Source organism: Xylocopa sonorina, chromosome 17 (genome assembly GCF_050948175.1).
Source record: "Xylocopa sonorina isolate GNS202 chromosome 17, iyXylSono1_principal, whole genome shotgun sequence".
Classification (NCBI taxonomy): domain Eukaryota; kingdom Metazoa; phylum Arthropoda; class Insecta; order Hymenoptera; family Apidae; genus Xylocopa; species Xylocopa sonorina.
In genome coordinates this window covers 4928853-4943493 of record NC_135209.1, presented here as the reverse complement: position 1 = coordinate 4943493, position 14641 = coordinate 4928853, and the positions used below count along the sequence as shown (strand labels likewise).

The 14641-nt window shown below is 41.6% G+C and overlaps 5 protein-coding genes across 5 annotated transcripts; 2 read left to right on the top strand and 3 right to left on the bottom strand.

Moving 5' to 3' along the window:
• Positions 1–173: 173 nt before the first annotated feature.
• On the bottom strand, positions 174–2042 carry LOC143431183 (facilitated trehalose transporter Tret1; the record flags this gene model as incomplete). The annotated part of the gene is made up of 3 exons (XM_076907739.1): positions 174–1094; positions 1224–1669; positions 1991–2042. Coding segments are annotated over 3 exons (1419 nt in total), but the record flags the coding sequence as incomplete, so codon positions are not given.
• A 1430-nt stretch (positions 2043–3472) lies between these two features.
• On the top strand, positions 3473–5729 carry Glob1 (globin 1). The gene is made up of 3 exons (XM_076907872.1): positions 3473–3674; positions 4258–4483; positions 4797–5729. The coding sequence occupies exons 1-3, from the start codon at positions 3520–3522 to the stop codon at positions 4926–4928; spliced, it is 513 nt and encodes a 170-aa protein (XP_076763987.1). The 5' UTR covers positions 3473–3519; the 3' UTR covers positions 4929–5729.
• A 3352-nt stretch (positions 5730–9081) lies between these two features.
• LOC143431182 (uncharacterized) lies at positions 9082–10480 on the bottom strand. The gene is made up of 3 exons (XM_076907738.1): positions 10277–10480; positions 9412–9646; positions 9082–9307 (listed from the first exon to the last, which is right to left on the bottom strand). Exons 1-3 carry the CDS (start codon positions 10476–10478, stop codon positions 9082–9084), a joined length of 663 nt encoding a protein of 220 aa, XP_076763853.1. The 5' UTR covers positions 10479–10480.
• A 168-nt stretch (positions 10481–10648) lies between these two features.
• Positions 10649–11660, bottom strand: LOC143431181 (uncharacterized). Its single transcript, XM_076907737.1, has 4 exons — positions 11433–11660; positions 11226–11341; positions 11003–11144; positions 10649–10924 (listed from the first exon to the last, which is right to left on the bottom strand). Exons 1-4 carry the CDS (start codon positions 11489–11491, stop codon positions 10702–10704), a joined length of 540 nt encoding a protein of 179 aa, XP_076763852.1. The 5' UTR covers positions 11492–11660; the 3' UTR covers positions 10649–10701.
• Positions 11661–12214: 554 nt separating this feature from the next.
• LOC143431180 (uncharacterized) lies at positions 12215–14484 on the top strand. The gene is made up of 7 exons (XM_076907735.1): positions 12215–12646; positions 12711–12942; positions 13029–13298; positions 13371–13608; positions 13724–14029; positions 14180–14259; positions 14327–14484. Exons 1-7 carry the CDS (start codon positions 12593–12595, stop codon positions 14476–14478), a joined length of 1332 nt encoding a protein of 443 aa, XP_076763850.1. The 5' UTR covers positions 12215–12592; the 3' UTR covers positions 14479–14484.
• Positions 14485–14641: the final 157 nt, after the last annotated feature.

The window sequence follows — 14641 nt, the reverse complement described above, 5'->3', positions numbered from 1 at the left end:
CTTATTCATTTCTTCTCGTACTATAATTCTCAGTCATTTTGATTCGCAGAATTCATCCATGTGATTTAATTCTACGGTGTCCAGTTGCAGTTCGTAAAGTAGAGCCACGGGAAGAATGCAAGATGAATAACGTGTGAAAATCTGAATAAATAGGTTGCAAATTAATTCGTTTATTACGTTTCACTTTCTTCGTCTTTTGGGATTTCATTATGTGTCAAGTTGTCCGTGCTCAGGGTGATGGGTAAGTTCGGGTTCAAAATTTGCTGGATCTCCGCGAAAGACTTGCGCGACGTTTCCGGCATGACGATGCTCGCAGCGATGGCTATCACGAACTCAATCACGCCGAAGGCGAGTAATACCGAATACACGCCCACAGCATCGGCTAGAAGCTGATAGCATTTCACCACGATTAGACCAAGCACGGAACCGAAAATGTTCGCGATCATAGTCGCATACGATTTGACGTTCAGAGGGAAGATCTCCGAAGAAATGATCGCCGGTATCTGAGCCAGCCCGAAAGAGAAGAAGGCGATATAGAGTAGAGTCGCGGCGAATGGTACATAGTATAAGTTATCGACTTTGATTCCAAGCTTTTTAACTAAAAGAAAGCCCCCGATTACGAAAAGGCAAAGAGAACTGCCGTACGACGCTATCAAGAAAACAGGCTTTCTGCCAAGTTTGTCGACAATAAAGGCAGCCAATATACTTAACACCAAGGACACTCCAGACATTATAAGAAGGGCAGTGTTCTCGCTAAATGATAAACGCATGTTTGCGAACAACTGTATGCTGTAAGACTGAACACCTAAGTATCCGCACAACTGTTGACCCGATAGCAACAGCAGCAGTATCAATAGCGGTTTCCTATGCATTTTCTTGAACACGTCCTTAATACCGCCGCCCTTCTCAGCTTCTATTAATTGCTTCATTTGATTCATCTCGTCCTGGTTGTCCCTCTTACGTCTCAACCATATTAAGGATAACTCGGCAGATGTCTCCCTATTCTTCTTCAAATAATAGTAAGGTGACTCTGGTATCCACACAGCCGTCAAGAGGATCACTATCGATGGTGCTAAACCGATCAATGCCAACATCTACAACATGAGAGAGAAAGAGAGAGAGAGAGAGAGAGAGAGAGAGAGAGAGAGAGAGATAAAGAGAGAGTACAGTGATAGAAATGATTACAGAAAAATTATAGAAGTTCAATAATTGTTGACAATTACCTTTCTGTCCACCAGCGGACCAATGGCGTACATGGCAATTTGACCCAAATTTAAAAACAGAGCTATCATCGCAGACGAAGCCCCTCTGATCCTTTTCTCGACTAATTCTCCGAGGTATATCGGAGCTATGCTGATAGCGGCCCCTACTGATATGCCAGCGACAAATTTTCCCACGAATAATAAAAGCCAGCTTTGTGCGAGGTAAGTGAGTACCCAACTGACGATGAACGGTATGTTCGTTAAATAGAGAGACCATTTTCTGCCGATGTTATCCAACAGCAACGCGGACATAACTGGTCCGAAGCAAGCACCTATTGGTAGTCCGCTAGCTATCCAGCCTCCTTGGTCGCCGGTCAAAGGCACATCGGATTTTGATCCCTTCAGGATAGGCAGAGAAACGGTTACCCAGCCGTAGCAAAGTCCAGCAGAGAATAGTGATAGATTAACTTGAAGAAAAGAAAAGATAAAGCGTTTTAATATATTCATCGAACATGTCCAAACCGTATTAATTGCTTTTATTTTAAAGAGGAATTTTTAGAGGCATTTTCTGTCCAATCGTACTGCACTTCACGACTTGATGCGAGACATCACGTTTCTTCTCGCATGTCTCGAATCGTTAAATAGCTTTTTTTTATGGGAACTGTTTCGTATGCAAACTGTATTTGTGCTGCGCACGTGCACGCAGGAAACTTGTTACGATTTCTAGATGACAAATTTTTTAACATTAGCAGAGAAAAAATTTGTCACATTATTTTAAATGTTCTTACCTATAGTACTTGATATTAGTTGCAAATAGACATTGCATTTCTCTTGCTTGTTTGCACTCCCTTTTGCCACTTTTTCGTCAGCCATCTTCGCTGGATAGTTTGATGGTTTTGATAATTTCCTTTATCTTCTGCAATATGACACAAACAATTTCATTTGACAATTACCAATGTAGAACAGTACGAATTTAATATTTGACTATTCTGGTTTTCGTTATCCTTTCTGTAACGCGGCGCAATCAGGACACATTGTTCTTTTCGTAGGACGTGAATTTTCTGTAGAGCAATTAAAGCGATGTTGCAATCGTACCACCTGACAGGTGCACATCAAGCCTTACTTGTAACAAGGAAGATACTCATCAATCACGCCGCACGTCCTGTTGTAATTGTATGGTTAACGCAGCTAAGATTTATTGTGTCGTCTAAAGAATCTTTAGATATTTGATGGCATTGGATACGTTGTACCTTAAATCTTCTCTTTTCCATTTTTTATTTATACAATTTGACGAGACAGTTCCGAATTTCTTGACTTAAACGAACTTCTTTACAAGTCCTCGCCATCACGTATAAGTATCAGAGAGCATAAATTTCATTTTTCAGTTACTCCGATTAATTTCACTAACGACAGCAACGGGGAGCACAAAAGGATCGAGAAGAATCGTACGCGACAAGCATCCATTCAACGAACCAAACAGCGCGCGATGTATCATCGACACGTTGCAGTCACGTATCGCGCAAGGTTAATGTGTACCTTAAAAACAGCGAGCCTACCATATCTGGATAGTTTCATAAGAATTTACGAACCGGGCACGAATGCAACGATGGCAGAGCAATCTTCATCGCCGACAGAGCAGTTGCTCTTCGTCGTTTAGCGATCGTTAAGTGGCTCCTCCAGCCAGAGGATCGATCGAGCCAGACGAGATCAGCGTTCAAGGTCTACGCGAACGGAGGAAGGTTCAGCGACCAAAAGGTTCGAACAGTCGCATCGACGGGACAGACTCGACGACAGAGTCGGCGATCGTGCAAAGAGGCATAGATCCTTTGATCGTTTAACTAACCGCGTGGCATTAGCGGCGTTGAACAAGCGGGAGGGGGTGGATTTAAAATAGCATTAGATAGGCACTGGCCGTCAGTCGGGCTCGAAGAACGAGTAGTCGTCGCCGAGCCGTGTCAGCGATTGAGCGAATTGAAACGACAGTACGTGGCACGTGACACATCATACAGAATTACGGTAATTGCGGTGAACTCGGATCGACCCGCTCGCGGTTTGATACAACGGCGATCGTGACTCTGATCCAGACGGGTCGATCTCTGCTCGACGACATTGAACGCCCGAAGGCCCCCGTCCGCGCCGCGTTCCGCCTTTCCTTTTCCTTTCCCACCCATCGATCCCTCGTGCACGATGCCGTACAATCGACGCGCGTGCCTTCGCCCGTCACGGAGAGAAGAAAATCATTCTCCTCTTTCTGCGAAGGGTTTCGAGAGGAACGAGAGGAAGAAGAGGATCCGGCCGACGAGCGAGCGACACGGCGATGGGGACGTTTCTCAGCCTGTTCGGATTGTCGTCGAACGACAACAGAATCGACGAGGCCACTGGATTGACGGAGAGGCAGAAGAAATTGGTGCAGAACACGTGGGCTCAGCTTCGGAAGGACGAAGTGGCCACTGGAGTTGCCGTGATGACCGCGTAAGTAACCGTCCTCCGTCTCCAGTCCTCTTATCTTTCGCGCCCAGCATCTTTATCGTGGACATTGCCAAATGCACGATTTATCGCACCAGCTGCATTATTGTCGTGGTTTATTTGCTACGAACTAATATCTTTTATTGATAACCCTAAGGAGAATACAGTGACGCAATGTTTATCTGAATTGAGATTAAAAAATGCCATCGAGATAAACTATCGTCGATGTCGCGCATCATGGTACTCATTTTTTTTCTTTCCATAACACTGATCAGTAATTATTTTTTATCCTGTTACAATGTTTCAACATTATTTAAAATTATTTCTGTCCCTTCCATTTACTTGGATATTTATCGCGATATTCTCTTATCGTATTGTTATTTTAATTTCTTGTTTTTGCGTTTGGTATGCGTGGAGCGACGCTTAAAAAATAGTTCGCAGTGCTCGTGTAATTGTGCGCAAATTAAAATCTATTATTACGACGGATCGACACGTTTGTTTATGTTTGCGTCAATTAGCGAACTGAGATCTCGATCGATCGATCTTCTTTCACGTAGTTACGATCGTAGTAATGAATGATCGGTTGCAGATTTTTTCAAAAATATCCCGATTATCAGCGTTACTTTACCGCCTTCAAGGACACGCCGTTGAACGAACTGAGAAATAATAAACGGTTTCAAGCTCATTGTGCCAGTATAATTGCGGCCTTAAATACTGTTATCGATTCGTTGCACGACCCAGGATTAATGGAGGCGAGCCTAATCGGCTTGGCGGAGAGGCATAAAAAACGCGGCCAAACGAAAGAGGAATTTGAGGTACGAAAGCGAGAGTGGACGACTTACAGAACATGCTGTTAACGATGTTTAAAAGCGAAAGGAACGATCGATTTTTATTACGTTTCAAGAACGATACGGATTAAAGGGTATTGTCGGTTCGAGTATCGAGTCTCTTAACAATAACTGTTAACACACGCTCGCAAGACAAGTACTCCTGTCGCCCGTATCGAGCTTGGAAAAGCAATTAAGTACGATGAACGTTTTCCAAGAGACGAATCGGTCAAGCATTTCGCGAAAGATTGATAAGAACCCCAAGGGTTTTTATCTGGAAACGTGTGCTTTCAATTTTTAGAATCTGAAGCAAGTTATGTTGGACGTTCTTCGTCAGGCATTGGGAAGACAGTACACGCCGGAAGTGGCCGAGGCGTGGAGCAAAACTCTGAACGCTGCGTTCACTAAAATATACGAGGTGTTAGCTTCTTGAAGAACGCACATCGATGTATTCAAACAGACGATCATGTCATTCCGCTTTAATAGTTGTTAAGAATTATACGTTGTATATAATGTGCGCTATTTTACAAAACGTTTGACAAAAAAGAAGACGAATGTGGCCAAGTTTATTTGGCGCAGACCTGTGTAGGCATATACAGAGCGTTGAAAAAAGGTTCTTGTATTTTTTAAGGCCTTGAAACACTGGTTAAGAGAATAAAAAATGTCCGATTAGTATAGGCAATCCTTTCGATGTAAAACGCAAATTTTTGCACTTGCAAATTTCTTCGCAGATAAGACATTGAATGGACGCACACAGAGGTATCGAGATCGTAGTAAGTACATTAGTGGAAGGTTGTCTATACAAGATTATTAGAAGTATCAACAAAGTGTATTACGACTTAAGTGTATTAGTACAAGAATAACACTTACCGTACTGGATAAATATTGAAGATCGTACTACGTCTATATTCATACATATGATCTAATCGTTGTTGATACTAGCAATAATCCTATGCTAATAACCGTGAATCAATATGTTTTTAAATCAATGGCGCGTCGAACGTTCGTGAATGCAAAGTTTGATTTCACATCGAAAGGATTGCTTCTAGAATCTATACTAAATTTGTCGTTTTTGGATTATTATTGGCTAAATTATTCAGTTAATTTGACGCGACGTTCTTCTGACTCTGTATGTGCCATACATTAAAAGTTTTAATGCATATATCGATTAAAATTATATGTTCGTTTATCAGATGGAGATGCGAATAAATTTTTATATCCATTTTTCGTCGTTCCTTGGTCTTCTGTTTTATAGATTTACGATGGAACTTCGATTCGATTGAAAGGTAATCGAGAATGCGGTGCTCGAGAACGGTAATTAAATAAGCGATCCTGCGATAATACTCGAGACGAGGATGACACCAGCACGAGGCGCGTATTATTCGCGATCGAAAGTACTGAATTCCGGAATAAGTAGAGGGGTCAAGTGTCATCTAGATTTCTATAGAAGACTATTCATACGCGAGCGTCGCAGCTCGTGGAAGACGAAGGAGAAACGCTAGAAACTGTGCCAGAGTTTCATGCATTCGAGCAGGATTCAATAGTCGAGCACTTTCAAATTCGAGGCAAGTAGAGCGAATTACAGGACGGTCGAACGAAACATCACCGACGGAGACACGAGAAACGTTAAACTGGTCCATGCGGTGGCTTTTTGCAATCGAACAAGTTCTGTTCGAGAGATGTGTCTTCACGGACGTTCTACTTTAACAGAAACATTGAAACGACACGTGGGGCTGCAGTCTGTACCACAAGAGCGCGGACGCGATGTTGGAATGCGTCTTCTTGTTATTTCCATCACTGATTATTTAAACATTTCCGGAGCAAACTGTGTCGGACTGGCTACCGCAATCTTTTGCCGTCGATCCAGCGGAAAACGTTCAATTTATCCTGAAGCACGGTTACCTTCGGTTCACCCTCCGTTCGGGAGGAATAGAACTTATTTCGAACCAGTAATCATTCGTCCACGTTCTTGTGTTACAGTATTATATGGCGTTAAAACGTTCGTGTTGAAAATAGTTACTCACGTCCAGGAATAGTATTTGGCAATTACACTCGAGGGTATACGTGCACGATCGAAAGCGCGCAAGACAGTTAGCACTGGAAGCCACGATTCGATTCATTTTATAAACTGTTACTCGATAAGAACACTTTTTTAGAACGACAGCGGCAGTTTTCTGTCTCACCTCGCTCGACGTATCGTTTTGAGCAACGCACAACAGGTAGTGAAAATAAAATTATCAGTCTTTTTTTTTTTAAACCTCAATGATATTGTTCGATGTGGCAGCGCGTACTATCTCGCGACATTATCATAGCTATTAGTCGTACTCTAGATGTTACGCACACCTTTTTAAAGTAATAATCTGCTTTTATCTGTAGATATAATTCTTAGATAAGTTGATTGTGAAAATAAAATTATCAGCCTTCCTTTTTTAAACCTCAATGATATTGTTCGATGTGGCAGCGCGTACTATCTCGCGACATTATCATAGCTATTACTCGAATTCTAGATGTTACGCACACCTTTTCAAAGTAATAATCTGCTTTTATCTTAAACGTACTCTGAAGTTCTATTTGCCGACTCTCCAGTCTCTCCTGGGTGTAAATTATCCAACCGAATTAAATAATACAAGTGAAAGTCCTTTAGTGACGCAGGAATTATTCTTTATTGCCTTCTACATGAATTGCTTTGATTAATCTATTACTACACGGCAATTTTCTCTGATAATTAGAGCTATTTCCAGAGTTCCTTATTATTGCATATCTACGCGCGTCTTTTCTCTAAGGCGTCTGTAAACTTCAGTAAATCATCGGAGAGGCATCTTGCTGTACACTTTCTTTATTTGCGAACAATTTATCGAACTGCGCTCACGTTACAAAATTAATGCAACACGTAATATTTCAATAATCATTAGTTGAAAGTTGAAATGACTTGCTGTTCCAAATCCATCCTGTGCGTTACTGAAACTGTTAAACGTGTACTTTGGTCTTGTTTCAGCTTTTATAATACATTATGAAAATATTTCTTCCAGACACATGATAATTATCTATATAGACGTCCGAGTAGATTAATTGTGCAACCTTTATAGCAATGTTTAGTATTACACAAAATTGACAAGATTCTTGATAAACTATACGTATCGATAAGATTACCAATACCCATATCTATATAATAATTAGCGCATCAGCAAGTAGCACTTCAATCGGTCATATTTTGATTTACCAGTCATGGGATTGCAACAAATTTGTTCATGGCATATTTTTATCTCTCGCTACTGTTCTCCAAGGAGTTTAGCAGTGTCAATTGTTTAAATTATGATAAGCCGTCGAGATTGACTTCCTATTAACAGTTAGATTAGTCGCCGACATTGAAATCAAACGATTATCTACGATCGAATCGCTCAATTTGTACACCGAGCAGTGCAATTCCTAGATGAAATAATTTGATATTAATATCGAATATTAATTGATACAGATCATTTAATATCAACCACTTGAGACCGACACTTTATTCATTTTTCGAGTTCCTTTCAGTGATAAATCGGTGTGTATTCAGTGCAGTATCAGCTGTAAACATTTGTCACACGGGTAGTGAATCACCCTGTATACTAATTTTGTATCGGTATTCATTATTTTTAGGGGAACCGTTATATTTTTTATATAAATATGTCTTTGGCTATTCAATTGCATCGATAGATGAAAGAAACACATTATAACTATTTCTATCGTAATTCATTGTATATTTCAGCAGATTTATTTTAATTTATTAGACATTTTATTAGTTTTATTGCAATTTACTGTGTATTTCCTTAGTTTCATTGCAATTTATTGTATATTTTACTAGTTTTATTGTAAATTCTTGTATATTTCCCGCTTTAGAGGTGAGAGAGAGAGAAAGATATATAAGAAAGCAATAGGAGAGAGTGAGACAGTTGATACCGACCCTGCACTGGAACCCCTGGCGCCATCTCTGTAAAAAGTGCTCAAACTGGTCGCTCAGCGGTACCGACAGCGAAGTAAACTACTGAAAACTACTGGCGCCATCTCTTGGAAGAGTTCTAAAACCAGGTCGGTAATCAGTTTCAGTACTTTCCGCAGAGATGTCGCTAGGAGTCCTGGAGTAGAGTAGGTAACATCTGTCTCACTCTCTCCTACAGTTTTCCTATATATCTTTCTCTTTCTTACCTCTAAAGCGCGAGGTATGATGTGTCTGACTCTTCCTATTCAATAAAAATTAAGGAATTTCTTTATTTAATCAGCAGTACTTTAAAAGTCTGTAATTAAGATGAGAGAGAGAGAGAGAGAAGCAGAGAGAAGGAAAGATGCAGAAACGAAGTCTGGAAGGCAATAGATGTGTAATATACGTGTACTAATATTGTTTTTGTTTCAGGTTTTTCCATCGAAGCAAAGACGACTGTGGAACATAGCAATAAACATTGCTTTTTAATTTATATCCGTATCCGTATCGCTGTCTACATGTACGTGACCAGTCGTTTCGCTGCTGCTTTCATAAATGCGTTCCTCTCTCATTTTTCTCTCCTCGATTTCTCGCTTCTCGTCCTCGCATTCCTGTTTTAGCTTTCTGCGGTTCAAGCCAGAAAAAGTTGATCGTGGAATCGATAATAACTAATCGAATAATGATCGTACTTGTATTTCGATTTACGAAAGTGTTGCCTGATCCTGTGCAACACGGTCACGCATATCAATGTGAACAAAGTTCCTATCAGTCCCAGTAAAGTCGCCATGAGAACGACGTCGACTTGCAGCCAGGGATCCTCCTCGTCGTATCGTGCAGGCTCGAGAGTTATCGGATGACTGTGAAATTTGAAGAAGCAAAAAAATGCTAAGCAGTTTAGCTGGACGCTAAATCGAACGTCTTTGGTTCTCCACGGTTTTAAGTAGAACAGCGGCTGACTTACGGTAATTCCGTTTCCTCCTTGCCAAGCTCGTCGAACGCCTTCACCATCGCCCTGTCTAGATCTTTTCCCAATTGCCTGAACGCGGACTTGCCCAGCCAATCTGCCAGATCGTTTCGATTTATCTGCCGCAGTCTGTGAGTCAAAACCTCGTGGGTATTGCCCTTGCCTTCATCCGGAGAACTGTTCCAGTGCAAAAGGTGTCGTATGCAAGGAATATCGTCGTCCACGTTGCGTTCTTGCTCGCAAGATCAAACATTAGATAGTTCATTATTCTAGATAAACATTTATGGCGTTACTATTGCGATTTCAGTGTCACTGAAAGATGTGCATTGGAGGTAAAAGTGTCGAGAGTTTTCGAGAGTTATCTCTCCCTAGAGTGCAGTCAGATTTTTCAAAGATATTCGATAAACAGTCGACTAATCGGCGAACAATACTGTCAAACGATCAAGCTACAAATGAAGTACAGGCGTTAATAAAAGAGAAGCAATGAGAGGCGCCTTAAGCGTTGGATTAGCGGAGAAGACGTACTTAACACTTTTAATGTACAGTATCTTTGGAATCGACAGTTATCTTGATGTAATAAACGCGTAATAATTCTGATACATGTTGTAATCAATTTATTGAGCGATACAACGCGATGAAATGGTTAAACGTATCCCTCAGGGGCCGTGGTCTTGCTTTAAGACCACGGTACGGGCTTTACGACCCCGAGGTACCCGAGTACAGGGTCCAGCCAGGACTCCCAAACGCGTGCATCGTCTTTCAATGATTCGAGGGTGAATTAGTGGTCTCTGAAGCTCGTATAGTAACTCGAAAATGGTTTAGTTTAATTCTCAGTGCCTTTTTACGGGGTTAGTCTATTTACCAGCACCTGCCAAGCTTTTTGGTAGCTCGTAGCTTGTGTAATGAAGCGCTGCAATCAGCCGTCGACACTCGAAAGGATTGAGACGCGCTGCCAAATATTCCAATTCGTTGAAATTAACATCGATCGTGCCGAGGACCTCGTATCGCGATAGAATAACGACGAGGGTTAGACACGTGGACCATTCGCGCCTTGACAGCTCCATCGTTTCGAAATCAAACGCAGAGACTCCTCGCTTTTTCTTTTTGTTTTGTCAGCGAAATGAACTTTGGCGATATTCAGGGACGATCTTTAAGCGGCGTATCCATGCAATCGATAAACGTCGATTGCATTTCTTTTCGTTGGTCAGTGAAAATCCGTTGAGTAGAGAAACGTTTAATGAGAGCTTTATACAGTTCGTTCTTAACTACTACGTTTAATTACAGGTCTCATCTGTGGGGCCTCTTCGTGCTTTTCTTCCGTTTCTTCCTGTAACACTTGTAGCAAGCCGTTGGCTGCGGTTCTTCCGGTTCCCTCGGCGCAGCCACCGTGTTATTTTGCGTAGCTGTGTGCACTAATTCGTACGACGGCGCCCTTTTCCGTTTTACCCGTGGCTTTCGAACGAGATAGCTTCTGGCTATATCCACGTCGTCTTCGATTGGTATGAATTTACTATTGTCACCAACGAATCGAACAATTACCCTCGTCGTCCGATTAATTTGCAAATGGCAATCGCGACAGTTCAATTACCCTTTTTTCTTCTTCCCTCGTATCTTGTTGAACAGATTGAACAGTCTGTTCCTTATGAACAAAGTACAGCAACAGGTTAAAAGTATGGTCGAGGCAAGAACGATTCCTGCGGTTCTCAGTGATACTTTGAAGGTAGTATGTCCTGCGAACGATCACAATAGATTTGGGTAGCATGCGTTCGATTAAGGGGGAATTATCGTGACTGTGACGTGACATTCATTACCGCTGATCTTCTCGATTGCTTCACTTGGGAACTGGCTGTCGGTTGTTTTATGTTCTGGCTGAGAATCTTTCCCTTTCGTTTGGGTCGGTACCGCTGTTGTGACGCCTTCGTAGTCTCTAAGGAATCGTGAAGTCGTAAGAAGGTTCAGAATCACATGATTCGACTGGATTCAGTAGAGTTCGAATTAAATTTCGACGAGCAACTCACTCCGAATCATCAGCCGCTTGGACGTCGCGTATCACTTTTGGCGGCTTCGAGGATTTCATACTAAGCTCAGCCAAACACGCGACCAAGTCACTTCTCCCGATACGCTCGAGGAAATCGTTCAGAATCGGATACGTGTTCCTCGTGACCGTTCTTAATTGGCAGATCCATTTCACGAGTCTCCGGAAACAGCTTTGCTCTCGAGCCAACTTTCGTATCTCTGCTTCCGACAGCGGAGCGACTACAAATTGCGACGGTGTACTTCTTTTTTTTTACGTCTACACGATTTATTCAGGGTAACGTTAAGTAACGAGTACGATCGGCTCACTATGAGAATCTAAAGACACAAGTTTCACGCACTCCTCAGGCTTCAAGTTCGATGCCAACAGCTGGAGTTCTGGCTCGCCCACCTCTGTCACGATCTTTGGAAGTTGGAATGTTTAATTAGCTATAAATTTCACCGATTTACGCGAAGCGAAACGTACCTCGAGAAAGGAAGGGTTAAGATAGAGCAGGAATAGAAGAGGTGCATTTTTTAATACGTTTCTCAAGTTCATCGAGTGTGTCAATGCCTGCACAAGGTTACATGTCTCGGTAGCTTTTAATGTAGATCACTCCATTAAAATCCTGGAACGAATTACACCGATTTTAAAGTAGCCACAACCGGTCAAATCATCGCAGCAGTCTAGAAAATATCCAATTTATTGGTTAAGCTGACGGAAGATGTCAGAGCGTAAGAAACGAAGCGATACCTATATCTGAACGCGTGTAAAAATGAAATTTCATTCAACGAGTCGTTCGATCTGATCGACAAATCCATTTGCCGAACAAAATTAGACAGAATCGAGTTTAATTCGTTTGGTATACGCGAACGAGGACGCAGATGGGACAGACTATCTTTCTCGATATTGATTACATCCAACTTCGCGTTTTCAGTGTATACATCGCGCGAACGTATCATTTAACGTTAGATGGCTCGTGGAAAGAGAGATCAGACTTCGAGGTGATGTTATATTTGGAATAGACAAGATATCGTAGCTGGTTCTGGACGATAAGATTAAAACGACTGCCGGTTATGAATCTGTCAATGATATATCTCCATGTCTGACGAAAAACTGTGATTTACCGATTCGACAGTGAATTTTACACGTGCTCGTTTTAGCATGAGATTTGTATGCTCGATTTACATTTTGATTGCGCTTTTTGCGGAGAACAAGGTGAGCGACTCGCGAGAGAAATCAGTAATCGGATGGTAAAAACGAAGTTTCTTTACGTTCGAAGGAGAAATGTTCGGTACAATGTGTCGGATGGTTAGAGGAGAACGAGCTCGTGCATCTGTCGCAGAAATTAAACTCTCTGGAATGTTTAAAGCTCGTGCAAGCCATATACGAAGTAACTCCTCCGAGAGCGGAACGTAAAGCGAGGAAGCACGAGGTGCTGGCAGGAAATTTAATGTCACCCGCGTCGAAGGAGTGTCTCGTCGATCTTGAAGAGTGGAACAACGACTCTCCAAGTAGAAATCAGTGTCTGATATTAATCGAGACAACTAAATCGATGGGTTAGACGGGTTTTAATAACAAAATAAACTTTCGATAACAGCAGACGCGATTGCGAACGGTAGAGGAACGATGGAAATGACGTTGAGATGGTTGGGACGACCTGATCTAGCAAAGTACGTGCGAGAAAATCGCAGATCGATTAGATCCGTTGAAACGGAGGATTACAATATAGCCGACACGTTAGAATTTCCAGGACACATAGTGTCGAGGAGGCATACCTCGAATAGGGATAAACATTCACGCACTAACGACAAGAAGAAGACCAAGAAGAAGAAGAAGAAGAAGAAGAGGAAAAGTCTTCATCGCGAAGGTTCTAAAGCTGAAAAAGCAATTGTTGCTGCAGCAGCGACTGCACACGGTGCATCGTAAGAATTTTCTTAAGAAATCACACGCATACGAATCTCTGTATTAATTGAATTGATCGGTTTCGTATATTCCAGTCGTAAGAATCATCATAAATTGAAAAAGAAAGAGAATCGCCATCCGAAGAAGACGAATTCCATTCGACAACGATCGATCTGCTGTTCGATTTTGTTCATTCTGTTCTTCATTGTCGTGTGCCTTGTCGTCGTCTACTTTTACAAGCGATATCGTTCGAAGGCACGTGGTACGCGATTCAAGTAATTATCGTAGAGAGAAAAGTGTAATATCAGTATTTCGCTCACTTTAACGCGATTCTCCTCGTCTTATCTTTTCTAATAAATTTCAAAGAGACGATTCTATTTTCTTCCGTAGACACGATTGGAGCGACAGTAAGAAAGACAAGGATACCTTTACCGATTGTTTGGAATGGGACGATGCTGTTTGTTCTTGCTCGGATGTCGAAGGGGGTTGCACAGGAAAATGTGCGATGTGCAGTAAAATTGATCAAAGACACCACATGGCGAGCCATCGAACTGGTTCTGACAATTCTACCAAACAGTTGAGTGGCGTGCGTAAAGTGAAAAAGAAGAAGGAAAGAAAGAAACAGCGGTTTAATTTCCTGCAGAAGGGTTTTCAGAATAAGAAGAAAGAGAAGGATCAGGAAAATCGGGATAGGAAGTGCGTAAAAAGGAAGCATTCTGGTATGATAGAATTTCGAGTTAAGCAAGATGCATCACGATCATTTATGCGATTAATTTCATTTGAAACAACGTGATGCATCTTGCACCGTGGTTATTAGCAATATAGCAGTTTTTTCCATGAATTAAGGAAAACATTGGAGAAAGTAATCGTAAAGAAACGTGAGAAGGATCAGTGCGCGTGTTGTAGATGTTCTTTGAATTATACAGGTACGTATCGCATCGCTTTATTTAAGTGTCTTACTTAATTAGCGAAGTTACTTTTGCATAGACGTAGATAAAACATTACGCGAGAGAAAAGAAGACGAGAAGAGGGCATTGTACAAATGGAAGGTGAAAAGGAAGAAGGGAGATAAAAGATGGAAAAAAGATGAACCGCGAAAAGTAGAGAAACATGCGAACGTATGTTTCAATGAGACGTGTAAATAAATTATTAATTGAACTTGCAATTCGACCGCTTGGACATTGCCTTTAGACAACTTTAACATTATTTTTTATTGTACAACTTAAAAGCACAACATTCGGATGCGTTTCTCAGCGTACAAGAAACGCGTTGGCACAGTAGTTTCTGAGAGTAGTTTCAAATTTTTGC

Coding starts and splice junctions, on each gene's coding strand:
- Glob1 (XM_076907872.1), top strand. CDS start 3,520: ATGGGGACGTTTCTCAGCCTGTTCGGATTGTCGTCGAACGACAACAGA. Junction 3,675..4,257: donor GGAGTTGCCGTGATGACCGC/GTAAGTAACCGT, acceptor GATCGGTTGCAG/ATTTTTTCAAAAATATCCCG. Junction 4,484..4,796: donor AAACGAAAGAGGAATTTGAG/GTACGAAAGCGA, acceptor TTCAATTTTTAG/AATCTGAAGCAAGTTATGTT.
- LOC143431182 (XM_076907738.1), bottom strand. CDS start 10,478: ATGGAGCTGTCAAGGCGCGAATGGTCCACGTGTCTAACCCTCGTCGTT. Junction 9,647..10,276: donor AAAAAGCTTGGCAGGTGCTG/GTAAATAGACTA, acceptor CTTGCGAGCAAG/AACGCAACGTGGACGACGAT. Junction 9,308..9,411: donor AAGGAGGAAACGGAATTACC/GTAAGTCAGCCG, acceptor CAAATTTCACAG/TCATCCGATAACTCTCGAGC.
- LOC143431181 (XM_076907737.1), bottom strand. CDS start 11,491: ATGAAATCCTCGAAGCCGCCAAAAGTGATACGCGACGTCCAAGCGGCT. Junction 11,342..11,432: donor CAAGCGGCTGATGATTCGGA/GTGAGTTGCTCG, acceptor ACGATTCCTTAG/AGACTACGAAGGCGTCACAA. Junction 10,925..11,002: donor CGAGGGAAGAAGAAAAAAGG/GTAATTGAACTG, acceptor TGGTGACAATAG/TAAATTCATACCAATCGAAG.
- LOC143431180 (XM_076907735.1), top strand. CDS start 12,593: ATGAGATTTGTATGCTCGATTTACATTTTGATTGCGCTTTTTGCGGAG. Junction 12,943..13,028: donor GTGGAACAACGACTCTCCAA/GTAGAAATCAGT, acceptor TTTCGATAACAG/CAGACGCGATTGCGAACGGT. Junction 13,299..13,370: donor GAAAAGTCTTCATCGCGAAG/GTTCTAAAGCTG, acceptor AATTTTCTTAAG/AAATCACACGCATACGAATC.